Raw genomic sequence first — 25668 nt, forward strand, 5'->3', positions numbered from 1 at the left:
TCTCTCACGTACAAAAATATAATTTCTTAGCAGAAATTTTTAATTACTTTTTACTTGCCTCGATCAAACATGAAATTTAAAAGTTTAACGTCAACACAGTGATGATATGCAATAATGTCTGTGTAACAAATATGTATCTTAATCATACACATAAAGAAAAATATTCCAAGTCTATCTCGAGACTGGAAACTGTGAGCGTACAATTGAGTAATCATAAGATTCAATTTCGACATAGGACAATTTTGTGCAAAAAAACTAGAGAAAAGATTTTAACATGCGGATAATTTATCGATCTGCTTAAACATGGTGTACTCGTTCGGAATAACCAAACCCCATACAGGAAAAAGAAATCCTGCACCCGTTTGTCAATGTCACACCACCGCATTTTAGATCGCATACGTGTCGGTTTGATAAAGCATTTAATTTACAAGTTTTATATTAGAATTCTGACACTGTTAACGTTACCAATGACTATTGCAGACTACTTTTAGATTTTGTCCACACTTCCAACTGTACAAGTGAACATCATACAGTAATAAAAAAGTCAGTAATGTGTTCAAGTTTATTATGGATGATCTCATCATCGTAGTGAAATGAAAGTTCCGTTTCTCTGCAGCTGATCAAACGGCATTACAAAGGTATGTAAACGAACGAAAACGAAAAATACTTATGGCAGCATTAAGGTTACATTACAGTAATGTTTTCCTGCCAAATAAATTCTAACACATCGACAAATATTGTAACAAATCGGTTATTCACGGAACATTATTTTTTTTCAAATTCTTTGGCATTATAATATTTACAATCGCTTATCCTTTATTGCTTTGTACTAACTTTCGTTTATAACTGGTAAAAATTATTGAATACCGAATATTGTGAAAAATTACGTTCCAGAACAGAAATGACCGATTCTTTTACAATATTAGCCAAAGTTAGAATTTTTTGGCGAGACAGCATTACATTATGACTACCTTAAGCGGTACAAATAATTGTTTTTTTATATCATACATTAAAGGTTTTTGTTGGTGGGATTTTATTAACGATGAATTTCACGGAAGAAATTCAACTCAACTAGCTGTCTAACTCAGGTTACAACTAAGGCGATAAAAATATGCACGAAACTCAAGAATGACGGTGTAATCTTTTTAAAACAGTTTTATACAAACAGACGATTGTTGAGACCGTCACTCATTTATAACAAGCACAATCAAAACGTTTAAATCTCAAAAGAAGGCTATATATTAACATTTTTAGGAATTTTAAACAGGAAGTTTTTAACAGGAAGTTTTATTAAACATTTGATATGGGGTTTTAGGACTTGTTGTTAATATTATTTCTTTTTAAAGTAACTTGAAGTATATTTGTTATTTTGAAAGAAATAAGATTTGAAGGAATATTAGTACTTGAACTTCGGTAAGTTATCGGTTTCTATTTCCATGGCTTAAAATATACTACTTAACTTCCATTAGTTGATATTTATATTATCACAAGTATAAAACAGATTTCTTTCCAATTTTTTAATATTCTGATTCAGAAATGTTTTGACATGCATCCGTGTTGACTGTTCCATTAAAAGCATGCACCCCTATATTTTCATGTTTTTATGGGGTGACCAATCACATGGCTTTTCTTTACAGCGACATTACCGGCTTATTTTCATTCAGTGGCTTACATTTCTTACATCTGTAACTTTAATATGGCGGGTGCTTACATAAGGCGGCATAAGAGGAGCAGAGTTAAAGAAGGCTGTAGGAATGGTGCAGCAGGGCCCACCTTCCGCCAGCTTGGTGCGGCGCTTGGTGTACACCATACCGTCATCACCAGAGCCTAGGAGAGATACCGGCTACATGGTGCACCCGTCAATAGGCATGCTGGAGGTCGGCAAAGTGTCACAACATCAGCTAAGGACAGGTTTTGGTCGTTCAAGCACGCCGTGCAAGGTTTTTGGATGCAGCTTCTCTTCGAAATGGCCTTACTAAAATTGTGGGGGTCAGTGTTTCCACGCAGATGGTACGTAGAAGGCTACATGAAGGTAATTTGCAACGAAAATCCCTTGCAAACGTATCCTCTTGACGTGAGACATCACGAAGCCAGTTTGGAATGGACCATGGAGCATACACTATGAACCATGCCTGACTGGAGACACGTTCTGTTCACTGATGAGTCCAGGTTCTGCCTAGACTACACAGATAGGTTTCAGGCTGCTAATATTGCTGAGCATGACCGCCACGGAGATGGGTTAGTTATGGTCTGAGGAGGCATCAGCTTTGAACCAACTGGCCTGGTTGTGCTAAAAAGAGGCACATTGACAGGTCAGCGATACATAGACATCATCTTAGACAACCAGGTTAGGTTGTATGGTGAAGCAGTCGGCGCTCAGTTTATTCTAATGGACGACAATGCTCGCCCCATAGGGCCAGGGTGGTTAAGGACTACCTAGAAATGGAGCCTATTGAACACATGGACTGGCCAGGTCGCTCATCTGACTTAAATCCAACAGAAATTACAGAACACATGTGGAATGAGCTGTAGGTTAGAATTTCAGCTCGTCAGCTGCAACCCAGAACCATCCAGGAGCTTGGAGTCATGTTGGTCCAAGAATGTGTAGCCATACTCGTTAGAACGATCAGAAACATAAAAGGGCGTATAAAAAATTTCTGCCAAGCTTCCATTGATAGTCACGAGTCACACACACGGTATTAAGTCTTAAATCCAATTTAACAAATTTTGAAAACATGCTGCATGTTCTGAAATCTTCAAAGAGGGTATCATCCTCTTCTCTACCACAAAATCAATGTAAAACTAATTAATATGGTTCAATTCGTCCTTCAGCAGAATTGATAAAACAGTAAATCAACATTTAAAACCTTCCACACGGCATTAATAAAGTTGTCACCAAAATATTCACACTCAAACATATGATGTTTAGCAAAAGTTGAGCAAGTATATATTTGACATTCAAAATATGACACTATTTTTAATCAATATCGTTTTTTATTTGACGTTCAATAATATCAATACTATCATATAAATACACATCTGCTTAAAGTAATATTTTATGCATGAGGTTTCCATGGACTGCACTTGCAGTGCAATGGTCTTTTAATGACTCGTACCAGTTATTATTTCTATTTTACTTTACGCATATTAAATTTCATTGAAACAAACACAAGAGACAAAGGCTAGATTTTATTCACACCACATCAACATCACCAATTTAAATGCAATCAAAATTCATGGTAATAATTCAATCAAAAGCAAAAGCAAAATCATCATCATCGTCATCTTCATAATCACTTCCAACATCACCACTAACCACCAACAAAAACAATAATTATAAACAACAACAACACAAGTAACCTCATCTTAAAAACATTATCACAAGCACGACAGTAACAGGCCAAACATTATTAGCATCATTCTACTATCATCATAAAGATAACCACTATCATACTATCAACCCTGTAACAACGACATTATTACCGACAAAACTTTGTGATTAAAATCACCACCACCCGTACTTTAATTACCATAACCACCGTCAATATCAACCACATCACTAACTGGATAAGAAGTCATCGACTCTAGCCCCTCGACCACGGAGGCGGTTGTAACATTGTAAAAATATCATTATTTCCATCTGCGGTACAATTCGAGGACGCATAATTATCATCATCAGCACTTGTAACAACAATACCACTTTCACTGTAGTAACATAATCAACATTACTATACGTTCATTTTCACAGCCACAGCCATCAAAGAAAGTAACATGACGACGGCAACAGTTCATCCATTCTTGACAACAGTCAGTCCATTATTAACAACGGTCAATCCATTGTTGACAACAGTCGATCCACAGTTTTGTAACGAAGATGCATGGAATATATCTAAAGATTATATTCACTGGTTCTTGATTCCAGCTGTAAGTAACTACACTAGATACATATTATTTTCATATTGGAAACTTATCAAGTTGAGCATTTTATCAATGTCTCTTAGAAATAAATAATTACATTTGATTATAAAACATTTACCAATTAAAATTGTTTTGTTATCATATAAGTTACATTCTTAACTTCGAATTGATTAACGTATGCTATTACGTTGTATCAAAAACTTATTTCATGTTAGAGGTAAAATTATCGTCATGATTTACGTTATTGTAAAGGTCGCCATCATTCTGTTATTGTGTTTTATGGAAAAGAGAAAGGCGCTAAAACCAAACATATTGGGAGGACGCCCAGCTGTTGTACGGTAAAATGTCTTCTTTTTGTGCCCCCGCTTTAGTGTCGGGCATTTAGATTTACCCTTGTCCGTCCGTCCGTCCGTCCTTCCGTCCGTCCGTTCTCTTTTGTGTCGCACGTAACTCAAAAAGTATTTGACCTAGAATCACGAAACTTTACAGGAATGTTGATCAGCATGTGTAGTTGTGCACCTGGGTATTTTCGTCTGGATATTTTTAGTATTTTTAGAGTTATTGCCCTTGACTTAGTACAAATTTGCAATTTTCTACTTGTGTCGCACGTGACTCAAAAAGTATTTGACCTAGAGTCATGAAACTTTACAGGAATGTTGATCAGCATGTGTTATTGTGCACCTGTGTATTTTCGTTTGGATATTTTTAGTATTTTTAGAGTTATTGCCCTTGACTAAGTAAAATTTTGCAATTTTCAACTTGTGTTGCATGTAACTCAAAAGTATTTGACCTAGAGTCATGAAACTTTACAGGAATATTGATCAGCATGCTTAGTTGCGCACCTGGGTATTTTTGTCTTGATTTATTTAGTATTTTTAGAGTTATTGCCCTTGACTTAGAAAAGTTTTGCAATTTTCAACTTGTGTCGCATGTAACTCAAAAAGGATTTGACATAGAGTCATTAAACCTTACGGGAAGGTTGCTCAGTATATTTAGTTTTGCACCTGGGTTTCGCTTGTGGATTTATCCAGTATTTGTAGAGTTATTTCCATTGACTTTGTAAAAACCGTTTCATTATGTTATTATTTGTTCCTTGAGTGCTTGAGTTAGAATCAACCAACTTTACAGAATAATGAATAATGATCAACATCACTAAATTATAGATAGGAATAATGATTCACATCACTGTGAAGCTATGCACCTGGGACTTTGTATGTGGATTGTTTTCAGTTTTGTTAGAGTTATTGCCCTTGACTTACAGTAGTATAAATTTGCAATTTTCAACTTGTTCATGCACAGCCCAACGTATTTCACTTGTAGGCCTAAAAGTTTACAAGAATGTTGGTCAGCATGTGTACTTATGCACCTTGGGGTTTGCTTGCGGATTTATTCAGTATTTGTAAAGTTATTGCCCTTTACTAAGTAAAAGATTTTTAGTTTTCAAAAAATATTTGACCTAGAGTCATAAGATTGACAGAACAGTGGCGCGGTGGGGGCACCCGTATCCTATGGACACATTTCTAGTTTCTTTATGCACTATTTTCATCTCGTGATTTTGTAATGCATTATATCATTGGTTATTTCATTAAATAATTTTTTAGATTTGATCCCCTTATAAGACATTAAAAAGCTCATTATTGTTAGAACATGAACACACAGTATTTGATTGAATTATGCTTTCGACAAAAGATTTCAAAGAAAATATGTAATAGTTTGGTATGGTTACCAAAGAAAACAATATAAACACATGCATATATACACACCCACATTTAGCAATATCCTACTTAATATTATTAATTTCTAGACCGCTTGGATTTTTGGACGAGCCTTCTAACCGCTGGGGTGTTATGCTTGCATTTGGGTCTGTGACCGGAAACATACTAGCTGTTACATTGAAATTGGTCTCAAAAGAGCTAGACTGGCCGATCTGGGGAAAAAGTAAGTTGATTTTGGTTGTAATTTTAATAGAAGTCACCTTTGTTTTTATAAAAATGTCAGTAAGTAAAAATATTTTTACTACCAGTTCAACGACCCCTGTAATTGTTCACTTTCTCTATTTTAATCATTTGACAAAAGGCAGGCGTACGGTGTATCCGGCAAAAAATTATTGTATTCATTATTTCATGTACATTAATAATGTCAAATTGGTTGTTTTTATTTTTTTAAAAGCGTTTTAGGCTCAATATATTCGAACTTGCAACATTTTCTTTTGTACCATGAGTTACTCCTGAAGGTTCCATTTTGATTGATTTGATACATATTATATCATGATGTTAAAGTATTTGTTAGAGCATGGTGTTTATCAGTACGTATGAAATTTTTTCAGTTTTTATGGTATACATTTTATGTTTGGAGACTAGTGTTGTATGTTACCCCTTATTTGCCTGCATGACGACACGTCATAAATTGGTTGGTGCTATAGCGGGACTTCTTTATTCTCTAGGATGGTAAGTTTTTCAGGATGAACACCCGTAAATATTTACAATAATAGTCTTATTACAATAATGATAACTTAGTCATAAATACCCTTTACTGCATGAGCATATTGTGAAAAATGACCGTTTTCATTGAAAACCCTGCTGTTAAAAGTTCAAACTGCTACGAAACAATGAAAAAAGCTTCAATACTGATGGAACTTGGCACAAATGTTGACTGGACCAAAATCTCTGTAACAGCATGCACAACCTTAAATTGTATGTAACCATGGCAACGGGGAACGTCTCGGAATCTTTTTTTCCCATCAAAACTGATTTCAAAGTGCTGTCACTGGATTGAGACAGAGTAAAAGGCTTTTAAGCAATATATTACACGTTAGCTTACAATCGACCAATCGACTTGAGGCCATTTATAACATAAAAAAACCAAATTGAGGAATTCAAGCATTTTGCGGAATTTACAAACATATTTTTTTTTAAATTTGATAAATGATAAACAGTTTATATATGTAACACTACTGTTAGTGACATTTTATTTAGTAATATAATACCTTACATACATAAATATGTTCTTTCCTTATCTATTCCATAGTCAGCGACAAAAAGAGTATAGTTAAAGTCTGAGTATTTTTTGTCGGCCTGCTTAAATTTAGCGGCTTGTTAATATGAAGAATATTTTATTTTATTTATTGTTGTTGTTAATTTTTCTTTGTTTTTCTTTTTGTTGTTTTGTTTTGTTTTAGGTTTGCTTTTGAGATGGTACAAGTTGTCACAGAAGGAATTTGCTTTGGTTTAAACCAAGTAAGGACGTAATTAAAACGAATGATTTCAAATTAATATTGTTCTATTCTGAATAAAAGTAAAAAAGTACGATCCTAATTTTATCTATGTGAGACAGTGGTTTATGCATTCTAAAAACCGTACTGTTCATTTTCTTTGAGGCAATCTATATTTTTTTATCATAGATCATCATCATAAACAGCAATATTGTCTGATTAGTTTAAAATGGAACTGGCTATTATCAGAAAATAAGATGAAAAGATGAGGAATCTCTTCAAATTGTACAATTCAAATAGAACATCAAAGTTTCGGTTATGCTACACATATATGTAAAATAACCGCGGAAGTCCTTTTTATATTGTTTATTGTTTGGTATATATTGTAAATTCTTAATAACAGTTCACGAATCATAAGTCCACAGTTGTTTATGTAAACAACATTGTTAAATTGTTCAAGTTGAACAATTATTTATTTGTCTGAAGATAACAGTTTCTGAAAGACTATTTACTTCTATTTTCTCTTTAATGTTATTTAATAATCCTTCGGATATGTTGCTGCTTTGGGAAGTCGTTGTATATGTTATGTGCAGGTTTCATGACCTCTGATCCTCTTTCAAAGTACATTTTGTATAGTTCTACCCATTGTTTCTTGTTTAAGACTTAAGCTTTTTTGTCGAGCCCTTAACGGAGAGCTCGACATAATTGTCACAATGGCTGTTCGGTGTATTTTCTTACGTGCGTCCGTCCGTCTGTCCGAGCAACACTTGGTTTATGTGGGTATTGGAACAATAAGAAACAGTAAATTTTCTTTGATCCTATACATTCCATAAAGTTTTATGTCACTTTTTTGGTTATATTTGGCTTTTAAGAACAATTAAATACAGTAAAATCATTATTATTCGTGGGACACGTATTTTCGTGGTTTTCGTGGGTAGGTCAATTCACGAATTTAAGATCCGACGAACTTTTATCCCAACAAATACGTCTTACCCAGTCTCTGTTCTATATATTACAAACATGCGTCGGCTCTTTTCCGGCCGGTATTTCATGAAATGTATGTAAGTACAGGCAGATAACCAGGTTAGTGACATAATAAATCCGTTTGCAATATTTAAGAAACTTGAAAGAAAACTCGACTTTATGTCCTCAATTTACTATCACAAATGTCGCATATACATACTTGATCGTTGTAGTCTACTAGGACTTGATTGTGTTAACAAGAATACTTGACATAATCGAGTAAATATGGGAACCCAGGCAGTGAAATAATTAGCGCTAATAAAAATTGTCAGTTTGCTCTTATTAATTTAAAAAAAGTCTTTGATATTAATGTCGTAAGTACACAAAACTATAAAAAATACGATCGCTAAAACAGATTTATTGTACTTTCTTTTGTCGTTTTTAAATGATACAGTTTATATGAATTTTAATCTGTATTTGTGCGAATGCTATTCCGTAAACATCAAGGACGCCACCGACTTTTACAAGATCCACATATACTCGTGTTATTTACCGAGAATAATTTATATGCATGTAAAACACAGTCGCTGTGACGTTGCGTGTAGTTACTGTCAAATATGTTAAGACCAATTCAGGGTGTAAACTTTTAAACTCGCTGGTTAAAACGTGCCAGGTGTCGTATAAATTATGCGGTGTTTACATCGGCGAATTACAGGGGCAGTGTGACCAATGGAGGTGCATATCATGTCACATAAATGTGATAATTGCAGTCAATTATGCTATATTAGAGTTATGCCCAGAGGCAAGGATTAAATTTATTGACAACCGCTGTGTGACAAGTAAAGATATGTACATGTTGTAAGTAAAAATGTTCGGCGATTAAGATTACTTTACATTAGGTTACTGAATTTTTTTAACAAGAAAACGAAAATCAACGAATTTAAGAACCCACGAAAATGCCCGTTTTGATAAAACCACGAAATTTCATAACGCTGAATATAAGTGAATTCGCAGTAGTCACATAAAACCAAAATGTTAGAACGTGCGGCGGTTATGATTGTCCGGGACGTAACTCCATCATTAGTAGGCAGAATTTAAATTAACTTAGCACAAATGTTAACAATAATGAGGCGGCGTGTCATGCGAAATAAACGTGTGACTAGCTCAAATGTCAAGGTTATATTTTCAGGTCAAATGCAAAAAAATATTGACTTAAACAGCTTGTCAGCACCATAACTAAATAAATAGTTGGTGGGTTTTCAAATAACTCTGCACAAATGTTCAAATTTATAAGATGGCGCATCGCGCGCAGGAACCGTGTGGCTAGATCAAAGAATAAGGTCATACTTTAAGGTCAAATGCAAAACAAATGGCCTGAAACAGCTTGTTCGCAACATATTTCTATCACTAGCAGGTGAAATTTCAAATTAACCTGGTACAAATGTTAATTAGTCGCGCGTAAGAGCCCTTAGGCTAGGTCAATGATCAATGTCTCAATACTGTCCGGTTAATGCTTGTCCAGGTTGTAACTCTGTCACTAGTAGGCAGAATTTAAAATAACGTTAAAGAAGTTTTTACAATAATGAGAAGGCGTATCATGCAAAAGAACCGTGTGGCTAGGTCAAATGCAAAAAATGTCTCAAATAGTTTGTCCGCATTATCACTAGCTGATGGAATTAGTTTCAAATAACCTAGCACAGATGTTTAACAACATGCTACGGCATGTCACGCGTAAAACAAAAAAAAACATGTGGCTAGATCAACAGTCATGTTTTAAGATAAAATGCAAAATAATGATCAAAGTTCAAATGCAAATTAATGGTCTTAAAGAGCTTGTCCGCACCTTTACTCAGTCACTAGCTCATTAAATTTCAAATGACCTGGAACAAATTTTTTAACATCATAAGATGGCATATCGCGCGCAAGAACCATGTGGTTAGGTCAAAGTCAATGTCATGCGTAAGGGTAAAATGCGTAAAATGGTCTCAAACACCTCCTTTGCACCATAACCCTATCACTAACTGGTGGAGTTTAAAATAACCTGGCACAAAGTTTCAACAATCTAAGTTGGCGTGTCGTGCGCAAGAACCGTGTGGCTTAGTCAAAGGTCAAGGTCTTACTTTAAAGGTCAAATGCAGAAAAAACGTCCTAAACTAGTTTGTCAAATTACCTGGTTTAAAACAATGAGATCGCGCCGCTTTTCATGGAAGGGCACTTAGAAAATGAATGTTCCATTATAAACACATCTGCGAATAATTCGAAATTCGTGCTAGAGGCATGGACAGTACCTTGTATTTAGCACTTACGTCCATAAACTAATTAATGAAACCGCTTCTGCAACATTACAAGCTGCACATGCCGTCCTTTGCTTTTCTAGAGATTCTGGTCTTTTGGTGTGTTTTTTCAGGAATGCTATCAGACCAAATAAATGAAGAAAACTCTTACATAAAATGTATCGATTTCTCGAAAGTCCATCTTTATTCTAGGTATATATAAGAAGGGAAAAACACAATTTTTCGATAACCTGTTTTATTTGAACAAGCCAGTCGCCAAAATAAAGAAAACAGCATACTGAAACTTCCGATTTTATTTCTGTGAACACTTTTACCTTTAGCTACAGTAAGAATCATAATATTTTCTTCTTTATGGCCTAAAATGAAATGAAAAGCATTAATATCTAATTTTGAGTACAATCTAAAACAAACAATTTTATTGACTCGCGGGGATTAAGATATTCTAATAAAAAGGCATTATGTGTATGACTAGTTTGAAAATATTAAGTCTAAAACTTTTATAACCTCTTCTCACCACATATTCTAAGAAACCACTATCCCGAACCCCCACTCCATCAGACTTCTTCATAATCTTTTATTTTTTCACCCAGGCAGTGAAATAATTAGCGCTAATAAAAATTGTCAGTTTTCTCTTATTAATTTAAAAAAAGTATTTGATATTAATGTCGTAAGTACACAAAACTATAAAAAATACGATCGCTAAAACAGATTTATTGTACTTTCTTTTGTCGTTTTTAAATGATACAGTTTATATGAATTTTAATCTGTATTTGTGCGAATGCTATTCCGTAAACATCAAGGACGCCACCGACTTTTACAAGATCCACATATACTCGTGTTATTTACCGAGAATAATTTATATGCATGTAAAACACAGTCGCTGTGACGTTGCGTGTAGTTACTGTCAAATATGTTAAGACCAATTCAGGGTGTAAACTTTTAAACTCGCTGGTTAAAACGTGCCAGGTGTCGTATAAATTATGCGGTGTTTACATCGGCGAATTACAGGGGCAGTGTGACCAATGGAGGTGCATATCATGTCACATAAAATGTGATTAATTGCAGTCAATTATGCTATATTAGAGTTATGCCCAGAGGCAAGGATTAAATTTATTGACAACCGCTGTGTGACAAGTAACGATATGTACATGTTGTAAGTAAAATGTTCGGCGATTAAGATTACTTTACATTAGGTTACTGAATTTTTTTTAACAAGAAAACGAAAATCAACGAATTTAAGAACCCACGAAAAATGCCCGTTTTGATAAAACCACGAAATTTCATAACGCACGAATATAAGTGAATTCGCAGTAGTCACATAAAACCAAAATGTTAGAACGTGCGGCGGTTATGATTGTCCGGGACGTAACTCCATCATTAGTAGGCAGAATTTAAATTAACTTAGCACAAATGTTAACAATAATGAGGCGGCGTGTCATGCGAAATAAACGTGTGACTAGCTCAAATGTCAAGGTTATATTTTCAGGTCAAATGCAAAAAAATATTGACTTAAACAGCTTGTCAGCACCATAACTAAATAAATAGTTGGTGGGGTTTTGAAATAACTCTGCACAAATGTTCAAATTTATAAGATGGCGCATCGCGCGCAGGAACCGTGTGGCTAGATCAAAGATAAGGTCATACTTTAAGGTCAAATGCAAAACAAATGGCCTGAAACAGCTTGTTCGCAACATATTTCTATCACTAGCAGGTGAATTTTCAAATTAACCTGGTACAAATGTTAATTAGTCGCGCGTAAGAGCCCTTAGGCTAGGTCAATGATCAATGTCTCAATACTGTCCGGTTAATGCTTGTCCAGGTTGTAACTCTGTCACTAGTAGGCAGAATTTAAAATAACGTTAAAGAAGTTTTTACAATAATGAGAAGGCGTATCATGCAAAAGAACCGTGTGGCTAGGTCAAATGCAAAAAATGTCTCAAATAGTTTGTCCGCATTATCACTAGCTGATGGAATTAGTTTCAAATAACCTAGCACAGATGTTTAACAACATGCTACGGCATGTCACGCGTAAAACAAAAAAAAAACATGTGGCTAGATCAACAGTCATGTTTTAAGATAAAATGCAAAATAATGATCAAAGTTCAAATGCAAATTAATGGTCTTAAAGAGCTTGTCCGCACCTTTACTCAGTCACTAGCTCATTAAATTTCAAATGACCTGGAACAAATTTTTTAAACATCATAAGATGGCATATCGCGCGCAAGAACCATGTGGTTAGGTCAAAGTCAATGTCATGCGTAAGGGTAAAATGCGTAAAATGGTCTCAAACACCTCCTTTGCACCATAACCCTATCACTAACTGGTGGAGTTTAAAATAACCTGGCACAAAGTTTCAACAATCTAAGTTGGCGTGTTGTGCGCAAGAACCGTGTGGCTTAGTCAAAGGTCAAGGTCTTACTTTAAAGGTCAAATGCAGAAAAAACGTCCTAAACTAGTTTGTCAAATTACCTGGTTTAAAACAATGAGATCGCGCCGCTTTTCATGGAAGGGCACTTAGAAAATGAATGTTCCATTATAACACATCTGCGAATAATTCGAAATTCGTGCTAGAGGCATGGACAGTACCTTGTATTTAGCACTTACGTCCATAAACTAATTAATCAAACCTCTTCTGCAACATTACAATGTGCACATGCCGTCCTTTGCTTTTCTAGAGATTCTGGTCTTTTGGTATGTTTTTTCAGGAATGCTATCAGACCAAGTAAATGAAGAAAACTCTTACATAAAATGTATCGATTTCTCGAAAGTCCATCTTTATTCTAGGTATACATAAGAAGGGAGAAACACAATATTTCGATAACCTGTTTTATTTGGACAAGCCAGTCGCCAAAATAAAGAAAACAGATGTATATTTGTAATCTTAAGCATACTGAAACTTCCGATTTTATTTCTGTGAACACTTTTAACTTTAGCTACAGTAAGAATCATAATATTTTCTTCTTTATGTCCTAAAATGAAATGAAAAGCATTAATATCTAATTTTGAGTACAATCTAAAACAAACAATTTTATTGACTCGCGGGGATTAAGATATTCTAATAAAAAGGCATTATGTGTATGACTAGTTTGAAAATATTAAGTCCAAAACTTTTATAACCTCTTCTCACCACATATTCTAAGAAACCACTATCCCGAACCCCCACTCCAGCAGACTTCTTCATAATCTTTTATTTTTTCAAGGCACACCCTCTGCATACAACAATGTCGATTTTTAACCTTTTAAAGATGGATCATCTTACACCAGAATCACACATACGTCCTATATCCATAACGTCTATAAAAATCCTTCATACTGTCGTAAGAACAACTTCACCTGGAATTGGACATCATTGTTACTTTTATCGTGTGGATGCCTTAAATTTTGCCCGTACATATAATCAAAAATGCTACATTTTCGCTTCTGTATGATCGTTTTAAACGACTTAATTTTTGTGTGTACTTGTTTGTGGTAATTTTGGTTTCTTCTTTTTGATCTTTTTTTCAATGTAGGTGGTTCTAGCTTACTACTTAAATACTGTATTATCACCCTAAGGATAATATGGTGTCAGCTTTTTAATTTTTTTTCTTTTGACGTCTTGTCTCTGTGATATGCAAGCTTCATAACCTATGATCTCCTTTCAAAAAGATATTTTCTTTAGCTCCTTTCATTGTTTGCTCGTTAAGAGCACACACCTTTCTTTATGTTTCATGGAAAACATGTCAAATTGAAGGTTCCATGATTACCATCGTATGAAAACAATTCCGGATCCTTCTCAGTTCAAAATTAACAGTTTTCGTATTTAATGATTAATTCTGCTTCAGCCGGTGTAAGGGGTTGGAAACTAGTTTGCATTTTCCAGTACCGTCCATGAACTAGCTGAATCAAACCGAGCATGCAATATTTTCAATTTTGTCATTTTGGGCGTTCTTTAGGGATTCTGTGTTTCTTCTTTTTAGATGCGACCGCCTTGTAAATAAAGTTTGATCCTACATTTCAGTATCATTTATTGCACTAGAATCGAACGCGAATGAACGATCTATCCTCATATTTTTTTAGATTAAAAAAACATGGTTACATGAGTTTAGTTCATTATATGATAACATTGATGCATGTATATTTATCTAGATGACTGACTTCTACATTCCGTCTTCTATGCGAATCAGACTATGACCAAGGAGGTAAACTCCTATGTAAATATCAACCACTATTCAGATAATGTTTTACTATGTAATATTTAAAAAATGAATTTCATTGTGTTCATTTTTAATTCTATCTTAAATTTTAATGTGAACCATTTTGATTGCTCTTATTTCTACTTTTAGGTTAACGTTAATTGGTTGGTCCTTCTCCTTATGACAGAATTACCTGTGACAATTTGTAACGCCTTAGTAGTTTTGAAGTTTTGTTTGAAACTATTCAAATGTATTAGAAAAGGAATCTACAAGATTAGTCCAGAGGTATTACATTTCTTTAACTTATAATTATCCAGCAAATGTAATTGCAAAGAAGTCAAAGCATGTGATGTGTTCTTTATTGTTAAAAAAGATTATATGCGAATCATAAATTTAGAAGTATGGGAAATTAATTTTCATACCAGTGAAAGGAAAGTGTCCTCAAATGATATAACTGTTTAACAGATTAAGCCTCGTTATAGTTACATAGTTATGTTGTGACTTTGTCCATCTGTTACACAAAATCAATGGCTCGTACCTCTTTACTCTTTTTTTCCAATAAAACATCCATGATTTACGATTCCGAATATTAATCTTACTGTCAATCAATCTTCCCCAATCATCATACTATAACCCCTTTATGTACTTGCAAATTGTTGTGTTTTAATTTAACAAATTAAATATATATCATGTAAAAGTTCACGTACCAATAGCTTCATACTGTACAAACATTGATGCTGGTTATCATGACGCCGCCGACTTTTTTCAAGTCTGTGTGACCATATTAAAGTAACTACAATGTGTTCATTCAGTAATAGTTATGCATCCCTGTGTCAATGACCGTTTGCTTTGGTCTATATTTTACTTATGATTATTAAATGGGTACTTTCTTCAGGGACTGTGTATAACTTGTTATACTTGCTTTACAATATGCATGTATAAAAAAGAGTTTTACCAAGAATGAAAAAAGAGTTTTACCAAGAATGAAATATTCAAATCCATTCATTTTGTGTTTATATAAGAAAGTTAAACCAAAAGTAAACTGACAGTTATAAATATGATATGAACTTATTTCAGAGCAAAGTAGTATAAATGCTTTGACCAAAACTAATCGTTTTATTTCTTTCGGCTTACAAGAATTCGTTTTATAGCTTTAACAGATTTTTTTCTATTTTTGTTATTATTTTCTGGATTATTAAAAATGACTTTTCTGTTATTGTTTGTTAGTCACATTTACAATGAGCTATTCTTATAAAAACGCGGTCGTTTCACGGTAAAATAGTAAAAAGGTACCCCTTACATCCAACAAAAAACACACATATCGCAGTAAATCAGTAATGAGAGATTTTCTTTTGTTACTCGCGTACATTCTGATTCTAATCAACTACCAATTACTTTTAATTTGCCTAAAATGCAAAAGCCAAGATCAATCCCGATTCTGTTGATATATTTGGCATAAATACTTAAAAGTAGGAAAAAAATAAGCTTGTTTTTCAGAACATTTGATTATTCAAACTTTGAATTTCAATGTAATGACAGCTTTTGTCGTACAAAAGCCATTTCATTGTTAAGTGATACAAATGTGTCATTTGTCTTTAGACATATCTTCTTTAAGATCTTACTAGGTTAATCTCTTATGTACGTTTAATATTTCGTCCTTATTCCTCACTTAAACATTTTATAATATTATTATGTCGTTTACCCCTATTAATGACAAGTAAAAAGTATTACAGTCCTATGCACCAATTTCTGAGTAAATGACTATAAGCAGTCACATGACTTTTGGAATATTTATGTGGAATCCTAGTTATTAATTAAACAAATTTGTGGCTGGTCATGATCTTTAGCAAAATTCCTTTCCTTCAATTTCATATGTGTAAAGCAAATTCATTTATTTGCAGTATGTTAAAAATGAATAATTTAAGTTTAATTACTGGTACCAATCATTTATTGATAGAAATATAACGGTTCAACAGGTAGATTTAAGTGACATATAGGCAATCAAACATTTACACTGCTTCAAGTTTTGGTATTAATGATATTCAGTTTGCAATATATACGAGTTCATGTGCTTTATTTCTTTGCCAGACTTAAAAAAGTTTTTGATTAATTATTTTCTTTTGTATACTCTTTTAGGAACAAGTGAAACTATGTAGATCATTTCACCTAACATACGTAAAACATCTTATGAACCAACATTTATTGAACAACATGAGTGAAAGGTAAGAAGATAACCTTTACAAAAGAATTGCTGGATACTTTATGCGTCTGAATTAATGCAAATGCAAAGATGCAAATTTCAACATTATGAAAGTTTTCAGTATGACCATGTCTCGTATTATGTCGTTTTTTTCTTACACAACAAAAAAAAAGATATTCCATACACCTTTTGTTATTTCTGAGTAATTGTTTAAAGATAATACCATATTATAATAAACATAAATGTATCGGCCATTCTATCAAGATATTTTTGAGTCTTTTTTCCTATTTAAAGTATTACATGGACACAAAGGATACATCGCAAAATACTACGACCTGTACCAGGATTTAGGTTTCCAATTGGTGTCATGATAACAATATTTATGTCCGGTTTGCTCCTATATAGCGTAAGTAGTTTTGTATCGCGTGTTACTTTAAATAGCGGTGTTCAAGGGGACTTTCGGAATTAACGAAATTTACACTACAAGTCTTTTTTGTTTGAGCAATTTTACAAAGAATTTCATTTGACTAATTACTCATACCAAAGTATTTTTTTTCCTGTTCAAAAAAATTTTTAAAATTCCGGGGAAAAGAAATTTTTTTCATACCCCTCAAATTTTACAAAATTACGAAACCCCTAAACCTACAAATTTTTTCCCCGTGCTAGGGGCATTTTGAAATTTTTATAAAATTTTAAATTATTATGAAAGAATAAGTTACACTCGGCCATTTTAAAAATTGATTTTTTTTCACCTAATGATCGCCCATCATTTTTAAAAGTAACCAGAAAGAAGTTTTCCTTTTTGAAACAAATCTTTTGTTTTGAAATTTTAAATGATTGCCAGGCCCTTTTTTAAATATTCTTTCCTCATTTTGAAATTAATTTAAAAAAAAAAACATGTTTTGGGAATGTTTTTGGTTGGATATAATCTTTCGTATTGTAATACCCGTTTGGGTCCCCTTTTTCAAACAATCAATTGTTCCCTATCTAGAAAAGCCCGGCGGTTTTAAATGTTTTCCCCCGACTTCTTCAAAAAATGGGCTTTTGTCTTTTTTGAGTTTTTAAAAACTAAAAAAATATTGTCCATTAACAAAATAAGTGTGATGTTGCCAAAATTGGGCAACTTTGTTTTTCAACAAAATTTAAAAGGGTTTTTAAAAGATCTTATAAAAAGGGAAAAACAACTGAGTTTTTAATTTTTATTTTGATTTTTTATCTTTATGCCTAAAATTTTGGGCATATAAATATAAAAAACCCTAAATTTAAGGGGTTTTTGGTTTTTAAAATTTTCCCATTTTCTCTTTTTTTCAAGCATAAAGGGTAAACAAAGTTGAATCCACAAAAAAAATTTCCGTTGGGAAAGGGGGCCCAAAATTATTTTTTTATTAAAACTAATAAAATTTTCATTAAAAAATTTCCCTCTTTTTAAAAACAAAATTTTAAAATTTCCCCGGTAAAAAATAGAAAAAAAGGTTATTTACTCTTTAACCCAAATTTTTCACGGGTTTTTTTTTAAAGCCCCCAATGTTATTTGCTACTATAGCAGGGTACTCTGTGGTAAAAAGAAATATTTTTAAGGGCTTCCAATAAATTACAGGTAAGAAGAAAAACTAGTACTTTTATATTGTTTTAAAAAAAGTAAAAAAGCAGGCTACTTTTCAGAATTTAAAACTATTCCCCTTTGGTGGGCAGAAGGGTTTCCCAATAAACTTTTCTTTTTGGGCCCAAAAAAATTTGGCCAACTTTGGGCCCAAAATCCCAAATTTGCTAATTGGGGCAACGTTAAACCCAAACCCTTTTGGTACCTTTTGCCCCGCTGATTACAACTCTTTATCTTTGGCCCCTCTTTGGACAACCACTTTTTTAAAGGCCTCAGGGTTTTCAGTTCTGTAGATAATGCGTTTAGGCAGTCAGGCTTTCCAATGGGGGAAAAGATTTGAATGAGCCCCGTTACCCTATTTCTTTGAAAAGTTTTACATAAAAAGGGGTTAAATTTGTATTTCCCACCTAAAAAATTTTCCCGAGATCTTATTGTAAACTTTTAAAATTTGGCACTTTAGTAGACAGCTAACATAAAAACCTTGTATTAGCATAGGTTTTACCATAAAAGTGTGGATTTTTAAGGGTATAGGCGGGAGAAGTATTTTATTTTAAATTCATTGTCCGTTCTTTAAATGCTAAATGAAAAAAAATTGTGTTCAAAAAAATTTAAAAAATAAAAGAAAAAAAAGCATTTTTTTAAAATATTTTTTTTCCCCTTAAAATTAGCCTTTTAAACATCCCCTAAAATTAAAATGCAGTTTTCTGTCATCTAAATTTTAAATTTTTTTTTTTAAAGATAAATTTTGGGGATAAAAAATGAAATAAATTAAAAAAGCCAACAGTAGTTTTAATTCCCGAAATTTGGGCCCCAACTTTGGGCCCAAAAAAACATTTTTTTAAATTTTTCATTTTCTTTTTTGGGCCCCAAATTTCAGAAAATTTGATTGGGGGAAAAACTGTTTGGTTGGGCAAGGGCCAAAATAAGTGCATTTACAATACAAAAATCCTAGTTTGCCCCAGTTGTCGTTTTTCCCGTGGGGGCCCAAAAACACATTTTTTACAGGGATTTTTTTTCCCCGGGTAAAACCCAAAATTTTATTTAAAAAGCCCAAGGGTTTCCGGGCACGTTACAAGGTTATACAAGAGATACTTAAATAAAAAACTTGAGATATCAGCAAACACAGTAGTGTTGAAAAAATTTAAGGCATTTTTTTTGATAAAGGTTTGGGAACATACATAGGCAAGTTAGATTGATTTTCACTTTAAATGTGTTTTTTATCAATTTTTAATTTAAACAACCAAAAATTTTTTATGGCAGCTATGTTTACCAAACACGCCCGAAAACAAAAAACACATGAAAAATATACAAAAAGGGAACACAAAAAATTTTCTTTTAACCCTTTACTTTATATACACCCCTTTTTTAAGCCTTTTTCCCCCCCCCTTTCTGTTGTCCAAATGGTAAAAAAAATGCCTTATTTGGGCCCCCCAAAACCTTTGGGTTTTTGGGTTTGAGAAATTTTGGTTAAAAAATGCCCGTTCTTTTTCGGCCCCCCCCCAAAACAAAAGTTTAACTCGGGGGGGTTTTCAAAAAGGGGGGAATGTGCCCCCTTTTTTTGGGGGGGTTTAAAAGGGGGGGGGAGCCCCCCTCATCCCCAAAAAAATTTTGGACTTGTGAGAGGCTATAAATGCCCCCAGATTGATGGGGAAGGGTAACTTTAAACCCAAACGCTGAAAAGCATTTGACCTATCTCAATCCTTTGAGAAGTTGCAGCACTTTGAAATTAATTTTAGGGGAAAAAAATAAAACGCAAAATAGTGTTTTTTGGCAATTTTGAAAATGTCCCCTCGTTGCCATGGTAACAAAAAATAAAAAGCCTAAAGCATTTTTGTTGCAAGGGTTAGGCCCAAAGTCAACTTTTGTCCCAATTTTTGATTAGTGTTAAGCTTTTTTTATAGTTTAAGTTTTTTGAACTTGAAAAGGGGGAAAATTTTTCTGAAAACAGCCATTTTTTCACAAAAGGTAAATAAGAAATGGGTTAAAATTTAAACTTTTTATTTTTTTTATTCTTTTTTTTAAATTGAAAATAAATAATTTTAATTAAAAATTTTAAAAAAGGGGTTTGTATGAATAATAAAAAAACTTTAATTTCGCTAGTAATTTAGTTTACTCAAAGCACAATTTTAAACCCCCCCCTTTTAAAATAAAAATTTTTAAAATGGGGAATTTTTTTAAAAATTATAAAAATTTTTTAAAATTTGATTTTAAATACAGGCAAGACATGCTCCTGTTTTTTAAAGGGGTGATAGAAGCTTCACCCCAAAAACGTTACGAAAACTTTTCCCCCAAAGATTTTTACATGGTAACTTTTCCGAAGTTCCCAAAAGTATTTTCTTCTTTTTCTCCATATTTTTTTTTTTAAGTTTACTGATAAATATACTTTGGCGCTTTCGTTAATACCTAATCGTTTTTGATATATACAAAATGTAAAAAAAAAAAACAAAAAAAAAAATTCTTCTTTAAATGGGTTTTATGCAATAATACACTTTAAATTTCGCAAAAAGTAGGGGGCCTTATTCACAGGAGAAAAAATAGGGTACAGCCGCCCCGGACGTTTTGCCCGGGGACCCTCTAAATACCTTTCCCCGGGGCTGTACGGCTGTGCTATCCGGCCGCTTGCACAATTTTTCCTCTTAAGAAAAATTTTCTGAACTTTAACTTTCTCCCCCACTATATTAAAAATTCCCGCCTCATATTTCTTGGGTTACAGAGAATGTAAATTTTAAACTCTGAGCATTTTGCAGCCATGGTCCCCCTTTTGTGCCCCCCAAATCCCAACAAGGTGAAATAATGTTCAGCCCTGCCCGGGAAAACCTTGTTTGAATATAGCTAAAAATACAAGAGAAGCAAAATTTAAAAGTTGAAAGGGGCACGGTTTCCCTTTTTTTTTTAAAATTTTTGTTCACGTGTGATTTTTTAGGGAAAATTTCAAAAAATTTTTTACAGTTTTTTCCCTTAAAGAAAATTTTATTGAATTGAATATTTGAAATTTAACCTTTTTGCACACCCTAAAGAAAAATCAAAATTTGGGTTTTTTAACAGGCTAGGATTGCGATGTATTGGTTCCCTCAAAAAACCGAATTTCGGGGGTAGGAAAAAAAACCCTTTAATGCTTATAATTATGATAAATCTATACAGAAAATAGATAAAAAGAAAATTATTGTTTTGTTGTAATGATTGATACTTCGTTTTTTTAGTTTTCCATTTTTTCAAATAAAAAAGTAAACCTATTTTTAAAAAGCCTTCTCGCCGTTGTGGGATTCGAAGTCACTATGTTTTTCCCATGAAGTTTTTTTACAAAAACTATTAAAAACTTTCCCCTTTAAAAATTTGGGCATTCATTTTAAATTGTAAAAAAAGGTATCACATAAAAAATTTCCCCCTTTTTTTTTTAAATAATTTACCAAAAAATTGAGAAAATTGATCGGGGCTGTCCGTTTGACAAGACTTGGTTTTATGTAGCAAATAGATATTTCCTGAGCAATATTACGTTAATGGCCCATTTTCAATTTTTCCCTATTTCGGAAAAATTTTTTTTGGGGTACCTTCTTTTTCTTTTTTCCATTGGGGGCCCAAAGTTTTTTGAAAAATAAAACTCCTTAATCAGGGAATCTACCCTTTACCGATATGGATACAGTTTTGAAATGGTAAGTAACTAAACATTTTTTATCATTACATTATCATTCTAACCCATACCCAAAAAATATGTTTAACAAAAGAGGGGTTTTCCACTCTGGGTTTAAAACCCCATATGTAAAGTGTGGTTGGGGCGGGCATGCCGCCCGCCTGCGTGCGTATGTGTGTGTGTTGGGTCTCCCAAAAAATTTTAAATTTAAAACAAATTTTAAAAAAAAAATATTGCTCGTGTTTAAAACATTTTCCAATACAAATTTTTTGAACCAACAGGGAAATTTATCAGTAAAAGAAAAAAATCAGGGGCACATGACATATTTCAGGGAAAACGTTTTTTTGAAAAGTAAGAAAGGGTTTTTTTTTTAAATAAAGTTTGGGACTAATCCGACTGACCACAAAATATTTTTTTAAAATTATCAGTTTTTCTTTCAGATACCCCATAGCCCGGGCATCAAAATTCCAAAATGCCCAAAATTTTTTGATGGTCTATTTTTATTTCCCCCGAAAAAAAAACCCTGAGACAAATAAGACCCCTAGCCCGTAGATAATAGGTAAAAAAGCTTGTGAACTAGGGTTTTAAAGTTGCTCCTTTTGGGAAAAAAAACCCATTAAATTTTTACGGTTCCGGGAAGAATTTGCGTTAGATATCGAGGGGATTGTGCAATAAACTAAAAAAAAAAATAAAGTTTTTATACTTATGAATTTTTAAAACATCACTTGGTTTAAACGATTTGGGAAAAAATGTATTTTAAAAAAAAACATATGTAATTTTAAAAAAAACAAAATTTTTATAATAAAAAAATTTGTAAAAAAATCAAGTAAAAACATTGTCAGCTATTTAAATGCAAAGTTTATTTTCCCTAACAGTATAAAATTTGGGGTACCATATTTTTATTTTTGGCATGCACACAATTATTAAAAAATTTTTTTGGGATTTTTTCTTTTAAAACAAAAATAAAAAGTAAATTTTAAAAAATATACATATATATTATGGGAAAAGCTAAAAGGGTTTATAAATTTCTTTAAAATTATTCAAGAAATTGTACACAAAAATTTGGGAAAACTTTGATAAAAAAATTTACAAATTTTTGTTTGAAAAGCTTTGTCAAAAAAGATTTTGGTTGATCATTATGTTATTATTTCTTTTTAAAAGGAATATTTACGAAAGTTTAAATTTCTTCCTATTTTCCTTTAAGGGGAGTATCGGACTCTTACCCTTTCCCCCGGGGGATTTTAAATTGGGCATTTTTGGGGTATTTATGATTCCAAGGAAAGGACCGAAGGGCTGCAAATTTCAAGGGTATGAAGCTATGGAAAAAAATGTTTGTTATTTATATTGTAGTGACGGTTTTTTAAAAAATTTCTTTTTTTTATTTAGCATCCCTTTTACTTAAATTTTTTACAATAGTATAAAAACCTTTTTGAAATTTAAAACCCGGGGGTTTCCTTTTTGGGGTCTATTTTTTTGGGATTGTTTATAAAAATTTATCAAATAATTTTTTTTAAAATATTTTCGCCTTTTTTATTCAAAATTTTAAATTAAAAAAAAAAAGCCGGAAATTTATTTCAAAATTGAGGGGAAAGTTGTGAAAGTTTGGGATATCATCTTGGGGAAAATTTAAAGCAGCCCAGTTCTATATTTTTTTCTGTTATGGCAATATTTGTTTTTTAAAGTTAATATCTGAGCAGAAAAATAAGCCATAGGTAAAAACGCACTTTTTTCGCGAGATATTTGTTTATCAAAAAAGTATGATTTCAAGGGTTTTGTAAAAATTCTTTGGAATATAAGGTTGATGTGGCACCCCAATCACCCTGTGATGCGCCTTTTTTTGGGTTTTTTTTGTGAAGTTTGATGTTGAAAAAAAAAAGAGCGAAAAAACCTTTAAATTTTGCTGTGGAAAAGCTATGTATGGCGATTCAAGTTTCCCCAGAAGTTTAAATTCCCAAAAGAAACAGGTTTTAAAAAATAAAAAAAGAAAAGTCAAAATCATTTATTTAAAAATTAGTTTTTTCGTGCCCTTATTTTCCCATTCAAGAAATTAAATTTTTAGAATCTATACTTTCTTTTATTAAAAAAATCTTTTTTACTCTTTTACTTTTCTCTAACATTTTTTTTCACAAAATTTTAAAAAAATTTAAATTTGTGTACGACATTTTGTATTAAGATTTTAATTTTGATGTATTTTTAGAATACGCATTGCTAAGAAAAGTGGTGGCTTGGGATTTTCCTTAAACCCGGGAAACCCTTTTCTCGTAGGCTTTTGGTTTTTCGTGGGAAAGTTTTCAGAGAATCTCGGCTAAAGGGCACTTTAAGTCTTACGACATTAAATTCGTCGGGCAAACAGCATTTTTTGACCAGGATAATTCCGCAACACTCTACTTTTCTTTAAGATGTTTCAGGGAAAATAAAAAGTTTGAAATTCCTTTTAAATATTTCCTCAATTTTGGGGGCATTGGGTTGTATTCCTATCCCAAAGCTTTTGTTTTATTCTGGGTTTTCCTTTTTATTAAAAAAATGGGAAAAAAGGAAAAGGTTTAGTTCCGCCGGGGCAGCATTTATTTCTTTTTTTTTATATACATGTATGTTAAAAACAAAACCCCAATGAATATAAAAATTTTTATATTAAAAGCAGGGAAAAGACTTTTCCCCCTTTTGTAAAATTTTTCTAATTAAACCCGGGGGCATTGCTACGATACACATAAATAAATACGATTGTTTCAAAAATTTTTTCTGAGCTATAAGGGATTTAAAACAAAGATTCCAAAATAAATTTAAACGTTTTTTTAAAATTAATTTGATTTCAGACGCTTGTTCCAAAAGCCTTTTAAAAACTTAAAAACATTTTAAAAGTCAATTCCAGATAACTTATCCGATATGTTAAATTTTTAAAATTTAAAAAAATTAAAATATTTTTTTTTTTGACAAAAATGTCTATAAAAAAAATACATTTTTTTGCTGTAGTTTCCCGCACACCTACTCTAAAACAACCCTTTCATTTTTATTTCCGAATTTTTCGTCTAGTCTATGACAAAAGTGCAGCCATGGGAAAATTTAAGTTTACCAAAAAAAATTTTCAATTAGTACCAATTTTTTAAAAACTTTCGAACCCAAATTTTCCCACTATTAAAAATTTAAATTCGGGGCGCGCGCTTTGAAAGTGGGAAACACACCCGTCCTTTAAACGGAATCAGTTAAAAAAATTAAAAGGGGTCTAACAAATCTGGGAAAAAAAAGACATCATGAAACAAAAGCATCTTGTCCAGCGAAATATTTAAAAATAAAAATTTGTTACGTTTTAAGGGTTTTTATATTAAAAAATACGCTTGTAAATTTTAAAATAAAAAAAAAAATGGACATCCCCGGGAAAATTTAAAAAAACAAAAAAATTAAGTAAATACGCGTCAGTTTGTTTTTTGGGTATTCTTAAAACTTTGGAAATTTAAAAATTTTTTCTCACACCTTAAAAAACCCCTCATAAGCAGCAGTATTTTGATATTTAAACCCCCTCAAAGAATCATGGGAACCATGATTTTTAACTATCATGAAAAAAAAAATTTTAAAAACTTTTAAAACAACTAAAAATTTTACTGATTTCAGAGAGAAATGCAAGAGAAAAAGATTTTCATTTGTTTAAAAAAACGAAAATTAAAATACACCAAAAAAGGTTTATATG

The 25668-nt window shown here is 32.4% G+C and overlaps 1 protein-coding gene across 2 annotated transcripts; it reads left to right on the plus strand.

Annotated features, from left to right (window-relative positions):
• Positions 1 to 1143: 1143 nt before the first annotated feature.
• LOC132721920 (stimulated by retinoic acid gene 6 protein-like) lies at positions 1144 to 17253 on the plus strand. 2 transcript variants are annotated; one of them, XM_060706302.1, is made up of 9 exons: positions 1159 to 1413; positions 3749 to 3924; positions 4171 to 4256; positions 5723 to 5856; positions 6245 to 6365; positions 7097 to 7154; positions 14709 to 14843; positions 16695 to 16780; positions 17053 to 17253. In XM_060706302.1, the coding sequence occupies exons 2-9, from the start codon at positions 3772 to 3774 to the stop codon at positions 17225 to 17227; spliced, it is 948 nt and encodes a 315-aa protein (XP_060562285.1). In that variant the 5' UTR covers positions 1159 to 1413; positions 3749 to 3771; the 3' UTR covers positions 17228 to 17253. The 2 variants fall into 2 exon arrangements, with proteins under 2 accessions (XP_060562286.1, XP_060562285.1); XM_060706303.1 differs by lacking the exon at positions 14709 to 14843 and having other exon boundaries at positions 1144 to 1413.
• Positions 17254 to 25668: the final 8415 nt, after the last annotated feature.

Source organism: Ruditapes philippinarum, unplaced genomic scaffold (genome assembly GCF_026571515.1).
Source record: "Ruditapes philippinarum isolate M1 unplaced genomic scaffold, ASM2657151v2 ctg6381_1_1_1_1, whole genome shotgun sequence".
Lineage (NCBI taxonomy): Eukaryota > Metazoa > Mollusca > Bivalvia > Venerida > Veneridae > Ruditapes > Ruditapes philippinarum.